Here is a 24202-nt window from a genome sequence, read left to right on the forward strand (position 1 = left end):
TTACTTTCAAAGTGGAATTTAATTATGGGCCATTAAAGAATTATTTGGATGGTTTGGGCTGATAGGAGTGGTGGGTTGACCCTGGCTGGATGCCACATGCCCACCAAAGCTGCTCTCTCACTCCCTGCCTCAGCTTGACAGGGGAGAGAAAATATAGTAACTCCTTGTGAGCTGAGATAAAGGCAGGGAGAGATCACTCACCAATTATTGTCATGGGCAAAACAGACTTGACTTGGGGAAAATTAATTTATTACCAATCAAATCAGAGTAAGGTAATGAGAAATAAACTCAAATCTTAAAAAAAGCCTTATTCCCAGAATATTGTGATTCTATGATTCAGATCAGTCCAGGTTACCTTGGGAAAGCACCTAACAGTAACGCATAGTCTTAAGTAGTCTAAAACTGTGAAGGTTTCATAGCTTTCTTACACAAAACAGAAAAAATTACCTCTCAAGTGGAAAAATAAGAAAGATTAATACCTTTGGTTTATCTGCATTCAAATCAGTATCCAGGATAGCAAGCAGTACCCCAATAGAAGTAACTTATCAAGTACTCAACTTTTCCATGTTTGAGCTTGAAATGTAGCTCAAATCAAATTCTTGTTTAAAGCATTTTACCTAGAAGTCTATAATATTTTCTATGCTTATGTAATAAACCTGTGTATTGGGCAATGTGAATTATAGAACTGGCCAAAAAAACCACAAACAACCAAACAAAAACCAAAAAAACCCAAAACAGGACTGATAGCACAAAGCTAAGAGAATTAAAAAAATAGAGACTTTCTACTTTACATTATCCTAAATAAACATTTCTAATAAGCAAATAAGCTGGTCTCTTTGGAAAATGGACTTTCCTTCCACCACCACCCACCATTCCTCAGTATACATGTGGATTTATTTGTTACTCTGTAAATTCTCTAATTCTCTTATGCATTGCTTTGGTATTTTTCCTAGTATTTTTCTTATTATAAATAATAGTAACAGCATTAGTCCTTATAGACAAGTGTTTCCTGACAGTAACAGCGAATATTACATTCATTAGTCAAAACATGACCTCATCTGTTCATTCCAGCTCCTGGCACCAAATTAAAACTTCTCACTACTGTGGATTTAGATCAGTACACCTTTATTCAGATAAGTTATAGGTTAGCTGTACTGTTTTCCCTTGAACACAGCCAAGTATCAACAGGAAGCTTACTAGAAATAGATGAAACTTCAAAACCTGAAGTGTATCCAAATAAACTAGGAAGCATTACAGACTTGGCCAATTAATTGTTAAAGCAGAATTAGAAAGAACAGAGTAGAGCTTGAAGAGCAACTAACCAGAAGAGTAAGGACTTTATAAATATAGATTCTGACCCATCAGGAGCAAAATCTTGCCAATGACCCCAGAGTATAAAGGAAATGTGCAAGAAAGAGAGTAGAAATTAGCACATTTGCATTGGAGTTTACTGAAGAGGAATCTGGTGTGGTCTGGTGTAGTTATGCATGGGAGGATTCTGCAGAGATTTCTCTGTATCATAAACTTGATCATAGATTCTTTATCCCCAGCTACACAGAATGATCACTTGCAAAGTATGCAGAACATATTCACTCAAGAGCCTAAAGGGAATTCAGAGGATTACATACCTGAATTAATAATAATGGTCCATAAACTCCAAAATGGGAACCAACAGAAGTGAATTCTTCCATTACTTGTAAAATCTCCAGTCTTATTAATGCATGATTCTCTTTCACTGATAAGGTAAATAGCCTTCACACAATGTGAAGGTGGTGTGAGATAGGTCTGTCCCTGACAAGATAGAGCTGTCTTGGAGCAAGAGCAGCTTGAATCTGTCAATGCTGGTGTGCTTACCCTTCAAATAAATAAATAGGTGGTCTGGCATTGAGTTCAAGACTTACTTACTGATTTAATCCCCTCAGTATGAAAGACTGTTACTTCAAGATTATCTCAACAACAGCTATTTCGAAGGTTTTGAATTTCAAGTTAGCAAGATCAAAGTAGGATAAGATTTTTAGATTTTAGATTCTTTTTTTGTTGGGTTTTGTTTGAGTTTTTTCCTTGTGTTTGTTTTTGATGTGCTTTATATAAAACTGCAAAAGCAAAATAAAATAAATTGCACAACATTTTAGCAATGACTTCTGATAGCCAAAAATATCTATGGAACAGATGGTCTAAAGCACATGTTATATAATATGTGTCCACAAAAAATAAATAATAATCAAGAAAGAGATTAGCAGTAGCCTACTGTCTGTGATCTGCTAAATCAAATTTGTGGCAGGCCCACACAAAGGGAACCACATTACACTTTTTCTTTCACTGCTTGATTGTCCTGAAGAAACTTGTGGAATGCTAAATACTGGTTTCAGAAAATGGTGATTTATGTAATTCAATCCCAGTGATTTATGCCAAGTTCTTATATCAGCTGCAGCAGCTTCTTGACCGGATCTCAGCAATAAGGTCTTCTGTGCACATGCATACAAAAGCACACACCCAGAGTTTCCATGGTGCATTAACAGTCCTGTTGTGTAAGAGATGGGAGGGGACAGGTTCTTCATGTGTCTGAAATCTCAGTGTGCAGGAACAAGATTCTTCTACAGCACAGTTGCTAGTCTCTAATTGAAATGACCTTAAACCATGAGGTAGTTCTTCACTTAAAAAAATTTCAAGGTAAGTGGATTCCTGATAACTTTGAGAAACACCAAATTTTGCCACAGTCATCTATGTGATAGCCCATGCTATTCTTAAATGTAACTACAAATCTATCATGAAAACCAAATATATTTACATATGGTAGCATTATCATAATCCTTATAAGAACTTCTTTCTGATTGTTTCAGCTTACCCAGTTACTTTTGGGTTGGGTGGTTGGGTTTTCACTTTTTCAGGGTTCTCTGGCCACCACCAGGTTGCCTAAATAAAGATTCTTTTTGCTAAAGAAATGTGAACTAGCCTACTCTTTATTCTAGTTTAGTCCAAGACTCTTGCTTTATTGTGGAGCATTTCAACCTCTTATGTTGTTCCTGGTCACTACAAATATGAAGTTATGCAAATATCCTTATGGACCTCTAATCTAGAATGCTATTATTCATGATTGTTTCATTGCTTCTCAGATGCAAAGACATTCTCAAAAGGAAGTTGGATAAACATCTATAATTGTTAGGCTTGAGTTCTTGTGCTTTTGTGGCAAGATATAACACTTGATTTGCATCCAAATTTAAATATTATTTGAATTCCCCTTCCTCACTTCTTAATTTTTTTGTACAGTGTTTATGCTTTCTGGTTTTCAAATCTGTCTGGTTTTGCTATGTTGACCATTCTGCTTGAACTGTTAGTTTCCTCTGTTAGTTTCTATTAGTTTCCTGTAATTTTCCTCATGAAGTCTTTATTTTATTATCTGGTTAAACTCACTCAAAAATTCATATTAGACAAAAGCTAAATGTGAACACCTTGTGAAGATCTGGTCGCATTCACCAATACCAGATTTTTTACTTAGAGAACAATTCCAGATTTAGACTATTTTGTCCTTTTCCTCTTCTCCACTTACCCCTGTTCTTGAAAAGTTTTATTGCCTAGAACTGTTTCCAGAAAGTTTCAGAACAGTGATGTCAATGTAGTAATTTTTTAGGAGTCCAGTGAATGTGTGTAGACATGTGTGCCTGTAAGTTTTGAATAATATTTTGTCAATTTTTACCTTCAAAGAATCAAGAATTTAACAATCATTTCCTCTAAGTCTTAACTCTTTCAAAGAGGTGTACCTTGTCTGGTTTTCACACCCTTATTTTGCTGAGCCTTCCAAAGCAGAGATAACTAAATTTTCCTGAAACTATATCCCCTTTTTCCCCCATTTTGTAGTGTAATTCTCTTCGAATATTTGTTTACAGTACTTTTGTGTAATATCTTATCTTCTAGCAAAATCATCTGATTGGTATGGGAAGGTTACAAAGTACATTGCTTTCATGGGCAGATATTTCTCGGCTGATGAGATTAAATGAATTCTATTTAAATGAATAACTGTTAGTAAAACTACTCAGTTCTGCACACGAAACAGTAAGATTTGCAGTAATTATCAGATCCCTCTTAAAATATAAAAGTATTTGAACAATGTAATCATTCAAAGCAAGCATTCTATGCACCAAAAGCAAACTGCAGGAATAATTGAGGCTGTGCTGGTAATAAAGCTGCTAATAGAGTCTGAATACATCAAAGGGCAGCATGCAAACTAATAAAACAAAATGTCTTTCAACAAAGATTGTATTAAGGCAATAACATTTTCTTTCCTTAACAATGTAGTGAAGAAATCTACAAGTTGAGCATGCTGATAGAACAAAGCTCAAACCTAAAATACTTAAATGACCCTATGAGTCTCTTCCTGTGTAGGACTCTACTAATCCTTCGAAACCTTGAAGATATTTCTAATATTGATTAGAAGTGTCAATTCACAGGGTATATAAAGAGTTTATGCAAATAGGTGGCTTTGAATTCCTCATCAGTGCATCAGTGGCTGCATCTAAGTATCAAGGAAGGAATAAACAGTGGGAGAAGTAAAGATCATCTCTAAGTCTCTGCTGGTAGCACAATGCAACTCTAAGACATGTTAGTAGTGCTTCTTATATGAAGATCTGTGTACTCTTATTAAAGTAAATTTGTAGTAGTTCTTGAGTGTATGCATAGTTTTGCAGCAAAAAGTGAAAAGTGACACTACTCTCCAAAATCATAAATAGGAGCCTCTATTGCCATTATGTGAAGTGTTAAAACAAGGAGGTAGATAGAATATTTTACTGTAAAAGAAAATATTTGGACAGTGAAGGGCTGTTTAAACATTTTATCAGGAGGGGGAAAAAAATAAAAATTATGATCTAAAACTCCAAAATGTCATTGATCCATAGAGCAATTCAGGTTGAACTTCTGGTTTCCATCTAGTTCAGTCTCCTGCTCTAAGTAGCACCAGTCAGATCACATTGATCAGAGCCATGTCCAGTTTTGAATGTCTTCAGCGATGGAGGCTCCATGACTTCTACCAAGATAAACATTAAGTTCTTCACCTGAGACCTAATAACCAAAGCAGCAAAAGAGTCTGGGGACTCAGTGGCTAGAGGGCAGCTCAGCTGAAAAAGCCTCAAGAATCCCACTGGGCAGTGATCTGGCCTGTGCCTTGGCAGCAATGAAGGCAAAAGGTATGCCTCAACAGGAGTATGGGCAGCATACTCTCCACTGAGTGCATTTTAAGCCATACCTGGAATATCATGTCTGGTTCTGATCCCCTAGCTGCTCTTTTCAAGACAGCCATTAAAAAAAAAAAAAAATGGAGATGGTCCAGCAGAGGGCAAGTGAGGAAACTGGAGGTTGTAGAAGCTGCCAGGAGGAAAGGCTGAAGTATCTGGGTTTGCACTAGGGAAGAGAGAAGGCCTGTGGGTATCTAATTACAGCTTTCCAGTTTTGATGATGGTGGCTGAAGTGAGAAATCGATGTGCTCTCTTCTAAAGGGTTCTCAGGGGAAGGACAAGAGGCAATGGGCAGAGGTTACTTCAGAGGAAATTAGCTGGATATAAGAAGGAAAAAAAAAAGAGCAATGGAAAGAACTAAACATTAGAGCAGGCTAACTGGAGAGGTCAGTATTTCCTAGCTTGAGGAAATCTTGAAGACCTAAAGATCTGGCTTGGCAGGGCCCTGTGTAACCTAATTGAAGGCTCTGCTTTCAAAGTTGGAGCAGATGATCTCCAGGGGTCCTTTACAACCTAGACCTTTCTATGAACTATGAAGTATGTGTCACTGACGTTTCTATAAGCTCTTGATATGCCCCTGTTGCATATATTTTGTCAAACTGCTCTTGCTCTCTCTTAAGCATATTTCAGTTATTTCTAGTGATAAAAAAAATGTACTTAATCTTTCTAGTGTCTCAAAACAGTCTGAAGAGAGCTATTTCTTTCAAATGTTCTGGTGTTACTGCTTTATAGTAGAGAACACAATGGTCTGTATGTCAAATTACATATACTCTGGGTTTGCCATGAAAATCTATCCACCTTTTGGCAAAGTTTAAAACCTTTGCACACCCGTGTTTTGTGCATATTTGTTAGAAGCACTTCTGACATCTAAAATGTTTCATGTCATTTGTAAAGCCTCATATATTATGAACATTCAGATAGTTTTCTCTCTTATATTCCCTCAAGTTCTTTCAAGGGTAAAGCCTGACATTCACTCTAATAGCTGCTTGTCATTTCTGAAGACTAGTTTGGGGTCAGGTGTTTGAGATGAGATCATGGAGCCATTCTCTGTATGTATATAATCTGATATGTGAGTAACATGGAAAGGAGAATTGCTGAATTAAAACTTAGAGAAGAAGTAGACCAAATGTTAGAATGTAGAAGAAAAGTAAAGGAACAAATGCTCTGGCAACCTATAAGAGCACCTTATCAATTAGATATCTGGGAGAAACACCAAGAGCTTTGTTTGGTTCAAAGCTGGCTGTTCAAGGATTTGATATGAGGAATGCTAAAGGGAAGAATGGCATGGGAAAATGGTAAAGGAAGTGTATATTACTAGGAGTACATAGATCTATTTTAATCGACTTCGCACAAAATCTAGGAGACTGGTGCAGAAATAAGAATCTGACAAAGAAAAGGAGGTGGACCAGGAAGCAAAAAGTATGGGTATGGTTTGTCTCTTCAGCTCAGTTATATTTGTTGCAAAGAGAATCAGTGCAGCAGCACAGATTCACATTAAGAGAAAGCAAGAGGGGTTGTTCAGATTTTTACACCAAAGCAAATTGCTCTCTAATAACACTACATTATTGCTGTGGGCAGCTGGGAGATATGCACTTCTTGGATGTTTCCCAGGAGTGGCAAGTTCTGAGATAAGAAGACCCTGTGTTTGGAAGGGTTTCAGTACCAGGTACCCAAATGAAGCTGCTGGATAGGTACAAGAAGAGAGATTGGAAATAAGGTCTCTGAAGGACATATCCACTGGTCTTTGGTGGAAGATCAAGAATAACAATTAAGTTAGGTTATAAAACAGCTGGATTCTGCAGTGGAGATTTGCACTAAGGTGCCCTTCTTAATGTAAGTGTTGTTGAAAAGCTGAATCCCGAATATCTCAAATTAAGATCAAAAGTTTAAAGGACATTTTTTTTAATTTGTTTTCATCATGCAATTTCTTTGGTCCTTTTCTGTCAATATAATCCACACCTCTCAGAAGTGAGGAAGTTGTGAAAGGAAATTGGTATTTGTGAAACCATCTGTATGAAATATACTTGTGTGATGACCATTGTGGAAAAACCATGAGAGAAACCAAAGTATAATCAGCGTACCATTAAGTCAGAAAAACAATAAAGTTATGAGAATAAAACATAATTTAGAAAGCCTCTATTCAACAGAATGGTATTTAACGTTTATTCTGACTGAGATTAAAAACCATTATGAAAAATCAAATACGATCATATAATTAAAACAATGTATATCATAATATGTTTAGAAGATATGCCAATAAACATAAAGGTATTTATTTGTCTTAATATGGAGTAGGAATGCCATAGATAAAAAACAGGGGTCCACTGCCATACAAACAACAGGAAAATGGCGGAGTAAACTTACAGAACTAGCAGTCAAAGTAATATTTAAGACTTCCTTTCCTAGCCTTCAGCACTTGACTCTGCATTTATTATTCTTTTTGCAATACTGTGTGTGTCCACTTTCACTACTCAAGTGTAGAAAGTAGATATACTACATAAATAATAAAAGTTCTTGATGAAAGTTAAAGACTTTATTTGCCTGCTGTGTATAACACTAATAAATAAATGTTATGTGAAGCAGGTTTTTTTTCTTAATGACAAGATTTTCCCTTGCAGCTCTTATGAGTTACGTGTCTGTGTTGTTGGGAAATGTTTACATTTTGATGTGGAAATGGCAAGAGGCATGGTCCCTTATGCAATAGCTGTAAAAGGAAGCGGGTACAAACAGCAGGTTATGGTATATGAGGGAGGGCAGACAGTTTTGGCACTTTAATCTGCTTTCCTTTAATAAAGGGAGATGAAATATAATAAGTCTTAGGAGGACTAAATTTCTTGTAAGGTTTTGATTTGCTTGTAGTAAAGGAGGCTTTGCACCATAAATAAAGAGCAATTTATTATGAAAATTGGCAGAAAGCTATCTAATTTTTACTTCTTCATAGAAAAAAATTTGAAATTCAAATCACTGGCTGATGAAGGTTATTAAAAATGCATTAGAGTTGAAAATGTAGCTGCATGTAATTGTCATAATAGATATTCAAAATTAATTTTTCCCCAGTGGCAATTAAGCTAAAAGAATTTTCAAATGATCATCTAACAAATTTCAGTTAATTTTAGAAAGAAATAAAATTAAAACATTTCATAAAGTTTGTAAAAAATTTAGAACTGCTTCTTTAAAAAAATCCTAAAAAACCTGTTGCATTTCTGTTCAGAATCTTTCATTTTCATCTTTTTCAATTTACTGCCTTTTTTCTTTTTTTTTTCTTTTTTTTTTTTTTTGCTTTTTAATTCTTCTTCATTTCTCCCTATTGCAGTTTTCTCTTTTTCACTTTTGTCTCCTGATGACCTCTGGACCACTTTGAGTATGTGTAAATACCCACACATATACAGGCGTGTGCTGAGTTTAGTTTAATTTAAATAATTTTTCTTTCTACATCTGGTATTTTTGCATCTAGCTGGTGCATTTTTTTTATGAGCATCAAGAATTTCATGGGCAATCTGGTGCTCTTAATACTTCCTTCAGAATTTCTAAAATGCATCTAATATGTATGTTTGTATTTCAGAAGAGCATCAAAATACCAGGTTTGGCATTGTTGAATTGGATGGAGATTATTTTTTAAAGACACTGAGGCATATTTACACTCTGTAAAAATCAATGGGGGTGAAGTTTTTTGGTGGTTGGTTTATATTTATCATTTTAATCCTTTCTAAAAACAAAACAAAACAGAGTTAAGCTAGTGGATATGTCAGTGGTTGTGCTTTTATTTGTACAGTCGTGGGCTTGTACCACTTGCTGTTGTCCACAGCCATCTATGGGGCAGAGCACCTGAGTCCTCTGCTTGTGTGTAGTTTCCTCACCTTTGGCATCAAGCAAGAGCCAGAAACGGTGAGGGCAAAAATGATGATGATGATTATGTCCCTTCTCCTTTCCTGGCTAAAGTAATTTCTCTTTTTCTGAATATAGTTCAGAAATGCCCAGCATCAGAGAGGTCCTTAAAACCTGGATCATGAGATGCCTCTCAACCGTGATTTTTTTTTTCCCATGAGTGGTACAGGGAAGTTAAGCCAGCGTTTCCCAACAAATTTTGACCAAAGGCTTCCCCTGTGGTATCAAGATTGGGCTGAAGGGTGCTACAGCCTGAGCTGAAGGCTTTCACAGTCTGAAAGGGATAAGAAGGGGAGTTAAACCTAGGGTTCAGCCACTGGCAAAATGTACAGTATAGATACAGCCAAAATAATTTATGTGCGTTGAAAGCCTATGGTTAGTTGTATCCTTTAGCACTCATGACCAAGTTTGTCAATGCAGTGAGAGACTGCTTATTAGGGTTATACCTAGCAGTTTAATAGGAAGAATTATATGCCCATCTACTACTGCATTCAGCAAAGTTATATTTTGTAAGCATGACTTTGCTTGTAATTTGTTTTGAAATGTAATCTGTGTTAATAAACACTTTTTTTTTTACTGACCTTACCTAACAAGATAACTTTGGGAATTACTGCAAGTTCGCCAATTTAAGTAAACCAAGAGGAAAATTTAAAGGCATTTTTTGAAAAGTACATTTCTCCTTTTCTTTTTATTCAAAGACCAATAACATATTCCTTTTAATTAAACAATACCTTTGAGCAGAAACTACGAAAGATCTGGACATAGTCATGTACTTTGAGAATGTTACAAGTGAAAACTTTTAAAAATTAAAACAATTTCTAACTGTCCAATATATTTTAGTAGCCTCATAAGGCTATTAAAACTCATCTAATGATCTAATTAATTTACAGGTTCATTCTGAAGCATTGTCTTATTGCTGTACTTGGATAATTAAACTACAGTAATGAAATGCCCCATTTTGTTTCACAGTGCTACTGTTTGCATACCTAGTAACTCTAGCAGGAAGTTTGATATTGAAAGTATCTTTTTTTAATTCTAGCTGAAACTTGGAAACATAATTGGGAAACCTACTTTATTTCAGTTGTGAATCATCTTCCGTCTCTGCCTTCTCTCTAGCGTGGTGTTAATTTTCAAGTGTGAACCTGAGTTTCAAATTAGAGTGTTCTTTTAACATTAAAGCATTAGTTATTTAAATTTTCTGTCAATGCTCAAATTTATAGAAGATGTTTTCCCCCTCCCCCCCTTTATTTTAATGTTATACTAACACAGTAGTCTGGTATTCGGCTTGCATATCAAAATGAAAGGTCAGATTGGAAAATATATTTCAAAGATTCTTTAGGGCAGTCAGGAAATGAGATTGGGGAGGACTGTGATTTTTGTATTATGAATTACTGTATAAAAATACCCTTTGAAGTATAAAGGCATTTCTTTCTCAGTATGTATTTAAAAATCCTAATTAAAATGTTTGAAAAGGGAAGAGGTCCATATACACATGAACAGATCAGATTTGCACTGTTCCTTTAAAACACCAGGCTAACAGCTAAAACCAGAATAATCCCCGTAGGGTATTTGATATTATGGATTAGGCAGCAGTTCAACCCTGGCAGTATCATAGCATCACAGTTTGAGAGGAAGTAAAGTAACTTGGCTTGGCAAAACTCCTACTTCTTTGCCTATTAAAGGTAGCTGGTATAACTTAATATGCTTGTTCTGCCCTGGTAATTTTAATTTACAAACACTGTGAAACAATATAGCATTTAAAGAAGCATAACAAAAGCTAGTAAAGTAAATTTGGTTTCCATCCTTGTTTTTCTTAGATTTCATAGAGACAAACTAAAGAGTTTGTAACTGCTTATGTGGTAAGTGCTCATTAAAAAAGTGGAAATTAAAAGATGTTATTTTATTTCATGTTCAGTCTAAATCTGCATAAGTTCATCGACATTAGCCAAAAATGCTGAAAAAATAAACATTTTCGTGTTTGCCTTTTTTTTTTTTTAATCTCAGTTTTATCTGGAGGGCAAGAAGAAACTATTCAGTATCCCTCCACTATCAGACCTATGTGTATTTTTTTTCACATCAGACTTCACTTTCTTGCCCTGACATTACTGTTTTATACTTAGTCCAAATTTTTTTAAACATATAAATTCATTCTATCCCCTGCTTTGGGACAGGTAAAATCCTTTGTGCTGTTATAGATGTAGTTTTCATTTAGTGCTTACAGGAATGAACATTTACGTGATAGCAGTTTCTTAAACACTTATTCTTCTGAAATAGCAGCTGGAGACCTGCCCCAGAGGCATAATGTGGAGGTTGATATGCCACTTCTTGGCAAAATTCCAGGAGAGTGTTGTTACCATAACAACTCATCTTCCAAGGATAAATCTGCATGCAGAGATGGAAAAAACTCTTCTGTTTTCTTTGTGAATTGGTTTTGCTTTTATGTGATCTTTCACTTTTCTGATCTTGAGATTTCTCTTCTTCCTTATTATGGTCTTCTTGTAATACTGTATTTTAAGTTTTGCTATTCTTTCATGAAATAAGTTTGTTTTTTTTTTCTTCTGCCTCTCGGAACATTTTCACCTTGTCTTGTTTTTCTGTCTTTTGCATCCCTAGTCATAGAATGAATAAGAGAACGGGCAGGGTTGGAAAGACTCTAAAGATTATGTAGTTCTAAACCCCTCCCATGAACAGGGACACTTCACCCTAGACCATCTCCCAAGCCTCAGCCCAACCTGGTGTGGAACACAGACAGGGATGGAGTGTTTACCACTTCTTTGGGCAACCCATGCCAGTGCCTCACCGTCGTTACAGTAAAGAACTTCTTCCTTATATCTAACCTGAACTTCCCCTTTTTAAGTTTAAACCCATTACCCCTTGTCCTATCACTATAGTTCCTGATGAAGAGTCCCTCTCCAGCTCCTCCTTCTTGTTGATTGCCATGTGTGTTCTTATGCAGAATATGCTGAAGTCATGAAAATATATTTTATTTTAAATAGTCTGAATGTGTCATCTCATATGGGTTTTCCCAAACCCACAAAGGTTCTAATAGCCTTACATATCTTTTAGCATCACTTTCCTAAACTCACAGGTTAATTCATATGTTAATTGACCTCAAGAAGTATCTTGTCCAACTCCTGCTCACAGTAGAGCCAGCTCTGAGGTCAGACATGGTTGCTCACCTTTGTCTCAAGAGTTGGGTCTCTGAAACCTCCAGGGAGAGAGACTGCAGCGTGTCTCTAGGAGGCCTGTCCCACTGCTGGGCTTGCTTCTCCTATGCAACCTGAACATCTCTTGTCTCAGTTTATGCCTGTTGTCACTCTTCCTTTCACCAGGCACAACTGTGAAGACCCCGTCTCTCTCCTTGATAACCTCCCTGCAGGCAAGGGGAGGGTGAGGGCTGCTGTTAGGTGACCTCAAAGTACTCCCTGCTGCAGGCTGGAGCAGCCATTGTCCCTCAACCTCTCCCCACAGCATGGGTGGTCTAGGTTTGGCAGTCCTGGGGCCCTCTGCTGAATTGGCTCTGGTTTATCAATTGCACTGGCGTCCCAAAACTGGACATAGTATTGTAGGTATGATCTAGTGAGTGCTGAGCAAGGAAAAGTCACTTTCCATGATTTACTGGTAGTGCTTCTGTTGATGTAGCCATTTCCCCAGTCCAAAGGTCTATGTTTTTCAGGCAGCATGCTGCCTTTTTTTTAGGAGCCAAAATCACATTCAGCTCTGATTGAAGCTGTACCAAAGCTTGTACTCTGTGGCAATTGTATTTAGCCATGTAAAAGGAGTTGCCATTAGCTGCAGATACCATGGCTGAAAATTGAGCTGAAGGGAGAGGTTTTGTTTCTTTGAGGTCCTCCTCTCTGTACTCTTTTCATCTGCAATGTACCAGCATCTCATTTTCTCCTTTTCCAGCAGCATTCAGCCAGCATATTGGTGCCTCCTTTGCCCTTTTCTTGCTATGGTAGTTAGCATAGCTCTTGCTTCTCATATCCCTCTCTTCTCTTACCAGAAACATCCATGCTATTTCTGGTTTGAGGTGGTTCTCTGCTGTCTGGGCATCACTCACTAGAGTTCCTGCTCCTTGCCACTGTGTTGGCTTTTGCTCTGTTACATTACTGCTTGTGTGGTATTACGCAACAGATGGTAATATGTGGGCCATTATTAAGAAATAAAAGGATGGACAATTACATTTTGTAGCTCTCTTCTCCTTTTATTTTTGCTAGATAGAAATTAAATGACAGGAAGATAGTGTGCAATGCAAAACAGAAATCCATTAATGCAAATTCAGACCTTTTCCTGTGCCCAAGCAATTTCCAGGACTCTACATAGTGGAAATAACTTCAGTAGGTGGAATCACAGAATCATTTGCCTCACCATTTCATATGGGAAGCATGCATTTGGAACAATTCAGACAGGATATAACCCAGAATGGAGCACTTGAGATTTTATGCATGATTTCTGTGGGGTTTTATCTTTTTTGGACCTCCTGTGTACTGTGGAATTATATTTTAGTAGTGATACAGACGTAATATATAATTTAGAAGATTTTTTCTTATAATTATAAAAGAGATATACAATCTTTTTAAACATATACTTTGAGAACCAGACCCCTAGATGTGTTATATACATATAGTATTTACATGACCATGTTACACGGAAGTGGACAGTGTAGATCACAGATGTTCAGCTCCCTGACTAGAACAGATTACTAGTACAGTCAGCAAATAAATGTCTGGTGTATGTCAGTAATGAAGCATGACGTATTCAAGAGAAAATGTGTACTGAATTGTCCCTAAAATACTTAAAATACTAAATGTAGTTCCAAAGTAATTCGGAAAATAACAAATAACATTGTTAAGAAGCAAGATCCCAGTCAATCTGAGCCTTTATGTAGATAAGTGTGCTTCGTAATTTAATAGCCTTTCACATCTAAGAATATAGAATCATAGACTCACAGAATAGTTAGGGTTGGAAAGGACCTTAAGATCGTCTAGGTCCAACCTCCCCTGCCATGGGCAGAGACAACTCACACTAAACCACGTCACTCAACGCTCTATCCAACCTGGCCTTGAGCACCGCCAGGGATGGAGCATTCAAAACTTCCCTAGGCAACCCATTTCAGTACCTCACCACCCTAACATAAAGAATTTATTCCTTATATCTAATCTAAACTTCCTCTGTTTAGATTTTAACCCATTACCCCTTGTCCTGTCACTACAGTCCCTAATGAATAGTCCCTCACCAGCATCCTTGTAGCCCCCTTTCAGATACTGGAAGGCTGCTATGAGGTCTCCACGCAGCCTTCTCTTCTCCAGGCTAAACAACCCCAACTCTCTCAGCCTGTCTTCATATGGGAGGTACTCCAGTCCCCTGATCATCCTCGTGGCCCTCCTCTGGACTTGTTCCAACAGTTCCATGTACTTTTTATGTTGAGGACATCAGAACTGCACAAAGTGCTCCAAGTGAGGTCTCACAAGAGCAGAGTAGAGGAGCAGGATCACCTCTTTCGACCTGCTGGTCATGCTCCTTTTGATGCAGCCCAGGTTATGTTTGGCTTTCTGGGCTGCAAGCGCACACTGAAGCTGGATCATGTTCATTTCTCATCAACCAACACCCCCAAGTCAGGGCTGCTCTGGATCTCGTCTTAGTACAACCTGTAGCTGTGCCCGGGGTTGCTCCGACCCAGGTGTAGGACCTTGCACTTGTCGTGGTTAAATTTTGTTAGGTTGGTATCAGCCCACCTCACAAGCATGTTAAGGTCCTTCTGAATGGCATTCCTTCCCTCCAGCGTATCAACCAAACCGCACAGCTTGGTGTCGTCAGCAAACTTGCTGAGGGCGCACTCAATCCCACTGTCCATGTCACTGACAAAGATGCTGAACAAGACCAGTCCCAACACCGATCCTTGAGGGACACCACTCGTTACTGGTCCCCAGCTGGACATTGAGCCATTGACCACAACTCTTAGTGTGCAACCATCCAGCCAGTTCTTTATCCACCAAGTGGTCCATTCATCAAATTAATGTCTCTCCAGTTCAGAGACAAGGATGTCATGCAGGGCAGTGTCGAACGCTTTGCACGATTCCAGATATATGACGTCAACTTTTCTTCCCCTGTCCATCACTTTTGTAGCCCCGACATAGAAGGCCACCAAATTGGTAAGGCAGGATTTCCCCTTAGTGAAGCCATGCTGTCTGTCACCAAGCACCTTGTTGTTGTAATAATTAAGATACCAAAAAAAAAAAGCAAAAAACAGCAAAACTCCCCAAACATTTTGAAGAGTATCTTAAATTGTGTTGACAGTGACTAGTTTGTCATATAAAATATTTTGCTGCCATAATGAAAATGTGATCTTGCAGTTGTTTCCTGAAATTTACCAAGGTAACAAGTGCACTTTGAAAAAGAAGTCTAGATTGCTGTAATATGTGTCAGAGACTCCCAGACAGAAAATATGTGGGTGTTTTTCCCATGTAAAAATAAGCTCTTAACATGGAGGATTTGTTATAACCAGTGTGGGAGAGTTCTGAAATGTCAAGGGCTAAAGCATTTTTAGACAGACCGGAAGTTTGTTACTAGTAATCTATTATCTGATGTCTTCTGGCTAGCCAGAGGTGGCTATCCAGTTCAAAGGCTGTGTTTACAGTTTGGAGGTTTTATTTTCCATATACCAATCCTGAATAAATTCTTGGATCATCGGCCTATCCCTGTGCTTCTCGCTTGGATTTAGTGTGTTTGCTACTGGCCACCACAGACTATCTTTATGTTAGTAATTTTCCTGCACTAGGAATTTTATTTACTAGCAGTCTGCTTCATGACTTTACAGAAATTAAAAGATTGTTGTTTAAGCTGAGGAGAAGTGGAGTTAAACTTCTGGAATCTATAAAGACGTTTTTCAGATCATTTCTAAGTCTGTTGACACAGAAATGCACTAAAACTAATATAGACCAATCCTTTAGTGTTTCCTGTAACTCAGTCCTCTGGCATCAGGCAATGGTTGGGCATTCTGCAGGATGCAGGGAATTGAAGCTATTTGGTATTAGCATCAAAATTAGGATCTTCATGCCAAAAAATTACTCCAGTTCCTGTGAACCCCTTCAGGTACAAATGATTATCATAAGCTGTAGGATAAGGAAACTCTTCAAGAAAACAAAGATTTTTTTTTTCCTAAGTGAGGTCATAAACTGTGTTTTTCCTCTGATCCTCTTATCTTTTGACCACATAACGAGATCTGTTAACTGTTCATTCTTTCAGAGGAGTCCTTTCCAGCTTTTTCTCTTGCTCTTAAGGTTGATGCATAGCTCCATATTGTATTTGTTTTCTTTTGAAAGAAATATTGAAACTTTTTTAAAACAGTCATAATATAGAGAAGCAGACAGCTTTTTCTTTCTTATTTTTCTTTTCTTTTCTTTTCTTTTTTTTCTTTTTTATAAATGGTTGATCCACTCAGATATGCCTAGACAGAACTTAAAAGGCATTGATGATTATTTCTTTCATTATTTCTATATAAAATTTTCTTAAATGAAACAAGTAGACACTCCTAAAGTGATGCTCCTTTTATATGAGATGTTATACCAACAGAAAACAAATTAGAGTTTTATGCTTATCTGCAGACCAAGATAAGGAAAAACAATGAGGATGAGAGGAAGTGCTTTGCATTACTTGAAGCGCTATTTGGATGGTTGTTAAGTGCTCTGAAGCAGCGGCATCAGAAAACTAACCATAGGGTCTTTCGTATTTTGTTCAGTGCTTGATGTGCTTCTGTAAAGAAGTTTTGATTTTTGGTGAACAATCTGAAACTCACCCCCAAAAACTGTGCAGATCAAGTGCATTTCTTTTCAGCTGTGCTGATGTGGAACCTTTGTGGGGATTCAAATTCCTGCCTGTGAGAGGAAGCAAGTTCCAGAAACCAGCACAGATAGGTAGCTTTGAGACTCAGGTGACTACTCTAGTTTAATTTTGCAGGAATGAGATGCTGCCTTTATGAGTCCTACCTTGCAGACCTTCAGAGTCATGTCCTTTCATCAAATATTAACCAGAAGTAAAGGCATTAGATGTTTCTGATATAGCTATGTCACCCCCAACCTCCCCAAGAAAGAAAGAAACTGTGAGATGTGGAAAAAAGTGGAATCCACAAAGCTTGGCAAGGGAAAGTTTGTTACATACAAGTTAAGTAATTATTCTATATATTTTCTTCAATTAGTGTTCAACTATTTGTTTTTTTCTAGAAACAAGTAAAATTATGTTGGGGACTGATACAGAAAAGTCAAGAAACCAAGTATAAGAAAAAAAAAAGCAAGGAAACGTGTATGTGGGCTGCTGAGTGATGGACATATGAGGCAGAAATTATTGATGAGGAGTAGGAGAACTAGAAATGGACCAGGCACTAAAAGTCCTGTACCATACTAAGCACCACATGGAATACTGCACTAAATGGTAGCACCAATATCTAATAGAGAAAAAGAAAAAAAAATCTTAAGTTAACATGCTAGTGTTCTAGTGAAAAATTTTAAACTACATAATATTAGTTTAACACAAAAGGATCTCAAATGCAGGTGTCAGGAGGATGGTGCCAGACTCTATTTAGTAGTGTCCAGAGACAGGACAAGGAGTAGTGGCCATAAACTAAAACACACAAAGTTTCAACATGAGGAAGAACTTTACATTGAGGGTGGCAGAGCACTGGAACATGCTGCCCAGGGAAATTGTGGGGTTTCCTTCTCTGGAGACATTCAAAACCCACCTGAATGTGTTCCTGTGTAACCTGCTCTAGGTGGCCCTGCCTTGGCCACCTTGGGGTTGGATTGCCTTGGGGTTGGACTAGATGATCTCCAGAGGTCCCTTTCAACCCTAACGATTCTGTGATCTATTTACCCTACTGGAAGAAATCATGAAGGATAAGGGTAGGCAATAAATGTTTGCAGGATTACTCACTGAACAGGTATTTTATTTGTTGTGAAATTCATTTTGTTCTAGAAGGATACCAATGCGGGGAAATAGGAAAACTGTTTTTCAAATTTTTTGTTGTTTTGGGTTAGTTTTAATAGTACCAAAGTTTTAGACAAAGTGCAATCCCATTATGGGAATATTTCCTTCTTTTTTTTGTGGGAAGTCTAGGTAAGACTCCTGCATGTGTAATAGCACATTAATTTTTCCCAGTTGCAAATGCTCTAGATAGTTCCAGACTTTATGTTGTTGTGAAGAACAGCAAAATTTTCACTGAACTACACTATTTTGTCAACAAGTCTGTTATGATAGCACAGGGAGCAAATTTTAGTATAACATTCGTTGCTTAAAAGAGTAGATTTGTCTAATGCACTACTCATAAAAAGAGGTTTCTTTTTTGATAAATTTTCAATTTGATTGGTATTTAAAACCTTGAGGTTTGCAAAGAGATGGTCGAAATTATGTCAAAGGAGTTACAACTTTTGTAAGGTTTTTGGGGTTTTTTTTGTCTTTTCAGTACCTTTGAAACTTTTTTCCCCTTTAAAAAGGATTATTTATTTATTAAAAACAACAGCAAATTAAACCATACTTTTAAAAATAACTGAGAAAAAATAGTCTGGTTGCCAAGGCAAAGTTTGTTTTTCCTTCATACAAAATAATATAAAATCTCAGGTGTTTATTCATTAATTGCAAATGTTCAGCAAGTAGAGAAATGACTCATGCTTCATCAGCATCAAACCTCGATTTTGGAATTTGATTAACTTCAGTTCACTCTGTCAGTGGGAGGATAGACTTTCATGGTATCATTACTGTTGCCTCTATCTTTCTGCTCTGATCCTGGAGGAAAACATACTGTACAATTTCAAACGAGAAGCATGGAAGAAAATATTCCTATCTCTATTTGATATTAAAAATTAGATAAACAATAGAAATACTGAGGAGCTTGTTTGTTAGTTTGGTCCTTCTTGTTTTTAGCGACAACTAATGTTTCTGAGATGTTAACTGGTGGGTCTTTTTTTTCTGTCAACCTGTTGATTTGCCCAACAGATAAAACTAAAACTTCTTCAGCTTGGAAAGGGTTTGATGTACGTGGGCCAGGAATATGCTCTTCCCGCAAGGGAAACTAATGGTATCCTGGGCTGCATTAGGAGAATCTTTGCCAGCAGGTCGAGGGAGGTTATCCTTCTCCTCTAGTCAGCACTGATGAAGCCACACCTTGCAGTGCTGGATTCAGCACTGGACTCTCCAGTACATGAGACAGATGGACATACTTGAAAGAGTGCAGTGAAGGGTCACAAAGATGATGAGGGGACTGAGGGATCTCTCCTGTGAGGAAAAGGTGAGAGTGCTGAGACTGTTAAGCCTGAAGATGAGAAGGTTTATTCATTGTATACTCATTATTGAGTGTATTCTTTATATCTGAACATTTTAGAAAAGACAGAGCCAGGCTTTTTTCAGTGATTCACAGTGACAGAATCAGAGGTAACCTTACAAATGTAGTGATACTAAATGGCATAATTAAGTTACTTCCCTTAACCAATAAAACACTGATGTTCCTATATTAGGTAACTGATGCAGATTCTGAAACTGATCAAAGTTGTACAAATAAGAAACTGAAAAATATATTACAGAATCATCACAAAACTGTCTAAATGTCATTGTAATAACTATGTCTCCAAGTAGAACATGTTACTTTTTATAGAAGGTTCTACAGCTTCAGATTCTGCCTGTTTATGATTTGTTATCAATTAAAAGGCTTGTAAATTACCTGGGGGGAGGGAGATTATAGTAAAAATTGAGTAGTTGTGGTTAATATTTTTATTTGTACTATTTATACATTGACCTTAAATGCTTTTCTTCATTTTAAGGTAACTGAGCTGCACAATATCAAAAACATAACTAGATTGCCTCGAGAGACAAAGAAGCATGCAGTGGCAATTATCTTTCATGATGAGACGTCAAAGACATTTGCGTGTGAGTCAGGTAAGCAATTGGTACCACATTTCTAGCTTGAAGAAATCAAGTTGCAGATCAAAGTTTTCTTCGGATGAATTAACTTAAAACACCAGATAGAAATATTTAGCTTAAGAGAATCTGTTGTAAACAAGAACTTCAGAGTTTGAGGTTTAGTTTTTAGGGGAGTTGGTAGGGTTGGTTTGTTGGGTTTTTTTAGTATACTTTGCGAGGTGCTGGGGATGTTACAGAACTCTTTCTTCCATTAGTTATCTTTGACTGCATGCAGATGGTCTAAGGACTGGAGAATTTTGACTGAACTTGTAAAACTGAGTAAAAAATACCTATGAGATGTTATTAAGTCAATATGTGAAACATTCTTCGGGGTTTTTTTTTCGTTTTTTACAAAGTTTTGCTATAGGCACTTACTAAGCTAATAATTATCATGCCCTTGCAAATAAGAGGTAAATACCAGCTAAAACCTCGGGATATTGTAAAGCTGAATGTCAAGCAGTCTGTGGTTTGAACAGCTACAGGGTATAATGAATGAGTGAAGTTGAGAACAAGGCTTGGTCATCATGATATGTAATGACAGGTAGTTACATGTGAGTCACTGGATACTGCACTATTAAATTACACTGTTTTCTTATTGAAATTGCAGTTGTACATGTATGTATCCTACGGTATATTTTATCAGTTTGTTTTTTGGTTTTAAGAATGAGATTTTTTTTAATGCTAAAGTTTCTGCTTGTTTAGTGACATATTTGAAACTGTGCATTTTTAAATGATACATTAATATTATCATAGAAACATTGCATGGTGTGCAATCTAAGTCAAATACAGTGAAACAAAATTCAAGAAATGTGGAGGAGGTAAGTTAAAGGTGCATAAGATGATAAATTATGTGAGTTTTGTATCAAGAATTGCAAACATTCCTATGTACATGAAAATACAGACTTGCAAAGATTTGTTTATTAATTTAAAAACAGACATAGAAATTTCTAGCTTTCTAGGATCAGTTTAACAGCTTGTTAGATAAATAGTTCACATTAAAGATTTTAATTTCTAAGTAGTAGAATTAATAATGACTCTATAATATAGTTAATAATCAAATAAAACCATTTATATAATATTTCAACAGCACTGAAACTGGTTCTACGGAAACTTTTCCATTTGCCCATGTAAGCATTCCCCTTGATCTCTAATGAAAAGATATTATTCCTTCTCTGGAATTGCTATGGTGCAGGCATCTTTGAAAAGAGTGACAGCAAATCATAACTTCAGGATTCTTTCACCAAAGAGGCAAGCCTAAGAAAGCTCAGCATGTCTAGCACACTTATCCTTTCTTACTGTAACAAATGTGATGCAACTCCTTAACCATGAGACCAGTTGTGTACACAAGACCTTAAGGTGCTAACAAGATGACAATATGAGGTACCCTGCCTTAAGGCTATGTTCTGTGCAAAGGTGTTTTTTGAGTCAATGGAGCCTTGGGTAAAGTGATGAGCCAGTGGAGAGCTTGTGTGCTTGTTCAGGCTGGAGAGGAAACAGCTTCAGAAGATCTTATTGCTCCTTACAACTACCTGATCTGAGAATACAGAGAAGATGGAGCTATAAAAGTGTGAGATATCTTGGTCTTTCTGGAAGACAACAAATCTTAGCTGTGGGTATAGTGGAGTTTCAATCAGTTTGACTTTCTCCAGGCCTTCAGTCTGTCTAAACAGTATAAACGGTGTCATCTCCATCAGATAAGATAGATGTACTGCTTTGTTTCATTAAGATCTGACTCTCTTGGACTTCAATCTTTTTTGTGTTCTGAACTACGAAGATATGGTCTAAAAAAAAAAACTTCTTTTGCAGCTCATTTCCACAGCTGAGTTCTGTCTTCCCACATGGAACTATTACCATTTTTACTGCCGCTGAAATGTGCCAAGTACTTTGCTTTCCTATTTGAAACTTTAATAAGTTTAAGGAATATTTAGAGAGCTGCTTCTTACATTAAAAATAGTTTCTTCTCAGTTCTAAAAAAAAAACAAAAAAAAACCAAAAAAAGAAATCTCTTAGTGGCATTGGTTTCTATGGGACAATGCCTAGATTTTAACAGCCTTATGGTATACACACAATGAGGTTTATTTTGGCAAATCAGGCCACTTCTTTGGTTAACACAGTAATACCTTTACTCTCTTAATACCCTTTCTTTCCTATGGCTTCATAAGAAAAAAAAAACAAACCAACACTCGAGTGTTTTTGACTCAGTCAAAAATCTTCTTCCAGAATCATAACTGCTTGACCTTCTTGAAATATTTAGGAACCCGAAGTTTCATAAGATGAGTATTTTTCCACCATTGAGTCTCTAAATATACAGAGCAGATACTTTGTTTTCTGTCATCTTGACCTACCAGAGGCAGATGGAAGGACAGTAACACTGAACCTATTGCAAAAGACCTTCTGAGTAGAATCAATTATTTCTTGAAAAGGAGGAGGAAGTAATGCTCAAAGTTGAATTGGTTTTATATGGGGACTGAACAATGCGAGATAGGGGTTTTGTCATAAGAAGGAATGGGAAATATTTTAAAACAACCATATCATATTGGGTTTGGTAGTATGAGCTGGTATCTTTTTCGCTGTGCAGTCTAAAAGTCAATATGATGAAAAGTAGCACATTTTTTTCTGTTACTTAGCTTTCTTAATTATGGAATTAAGCAGAGAAAAATGCTATTGTGTTTTAAAATAGGTCTCTAAAGATATAGAATGTTTTGGTCCTCCCCAGAAAGCCTGAGAGCTGTGATATGAGCCCACTGGGTGTGCTGGCTGGGAGCCTATATTTTTTTCCTAAGCTCCTGCAGCTTCTAGGCCCTCAGTTTACTTACTGTCTTCAAGGCAAATACTGACATGTCTGGCCTCTGGATGGGCTGTAGCCCCCATATTACCATTAGGGTTTCAGAAAGTTAGTCATCTGAGGAGCATCTCATTTTCTGTTGTCATCATTCGCTACTGAAAAAAATCTGTAGAAAACAAGAAAAAAAAACAAAATGAAATCCTCCAAATGTTTTTGTTATAATCTAGCTGTTCCCAGCACTACTACCAGTGCTCCCAGCATTTGAAGACTGTTGAGTTCTGAAGCTCTGCAGAAATATTTTGAAGAGCAAACCAGTCTCAGCTACTATGGTTCCTTGATTGAAAGCATGGGATAACAAGTCTTTAAAGAAAAATCATCCCTCTTCAGGGAGAGAAGGAAGCTGCTTGCTGTCTCTGTATCTCTTTCTGACATGTCTTCTAGTGGACAGAGACTTGTGACGTTTGTGATTAGCAAGTAACTTTTAAATTGTTTCAGTTACTATCAGAATTGTTTCAATGGAAGTAAGCTAATGGGAAGTCATGGCTGACTAAATAGCATGAAAAGTAGTCTATAAGTCAGTGAACTAAAGACAGACTTTAAAGAGTGGGAATTCTCCTCCAGATGATGGGAAATTGCTGCCACCTTAGCAAGAAACATGCTAAGGTCTCAGTTTCCTGAAATGTGAAAATCATGTGAAAGTTACTGCCATTAAGGGAATTTAACAATTATTTATTTTTTGTTTAGTCAATAATCATCAAAATCTCAGTTCCTTTAGAAACAGGGAAATGCAGAACTCATGGGTTGTTAACACGCTCAGACTTGAGACAAACTTAAATGTTGCCAAATGTATAAACAGGTCAAGTGAAGGGACAGAATACTGTGGAGAAAAATGAAGCAGTTTGAGGAAATTGAGCATATTTACTCGAGCATAATAAAGGTTTAAAAGATAATTCTGTTGTCTTTTGAATGCATCAAGGAGAAAAAAGAAAAAAAAAAGTAAGTTTTTAAGGTACAAAGTGATCTTACTTCAAGAACAGGTGCAGAATATATGCGCAGTATCAGTCTGTGATGCTATGGCCACTCAAATAGCAGGACCAACATAGACTGAAAAATTAGAGGAAAGTTTCTAGGGGTTAAAGCAGTGAAGTCCCACACAGCCTCACATAAATCCTTCCCATGTGAGTTTTCCTTCTGCACTCCACAGCATATTGTCAAGCAAAAGGAGAAATTCTTTTAACTCTGGGTGCTAACTACAGGTTTGAGGTGTCTTTCCCTAACAGCTTTTACAAAAAAAAAAAAGGTTTTGGGATGCGTTTTGTTTGTTTGTTTTGGTGGTGGTGGGGTTTTTATCAGGTGAGTA

The 24202-nt window shown here is 37.0% G+C and overlaps 1 protein-coding gene across 1 annotated transcript in view; it reads left to right on the forward strand.

Annotated features, from left to right (window-relative positions):
- The window catches only part of DOK6 (docking protein 6), a 236768-nt gene that overhangs the window by 93412 nt on the left and 119154 nt on the right, over positions 1-24202 (forward strand). The window contains exon 3 of the mRNA XM_034064995.1: positions 19919-20033. Within this exon, the coding sequence (XP_033920886.1) occupies positions 19919-20033 (115 nt within the window). The remainder of the gene's footprint in view (positions 1-19918; positions 20034-24202) is intronic.

This window comes from Melopsittacus undulatus, chromosome 1 (assembly GCF_012275295.1).
Source record: "Melopsittacus undulatus isolate bMelUnd1 chromosome 1, bMelUnd1.mat.Z, whole genome shotgun sequence".
In the NCBI taxonomy this organism is placed as follows: domain Eukaryota; kingdom Metazoa; phylum Chordata; class Aves; order Psittaciformes; family Psittaculidae; genus Melopsittacus; species Melopsittacus undulatus.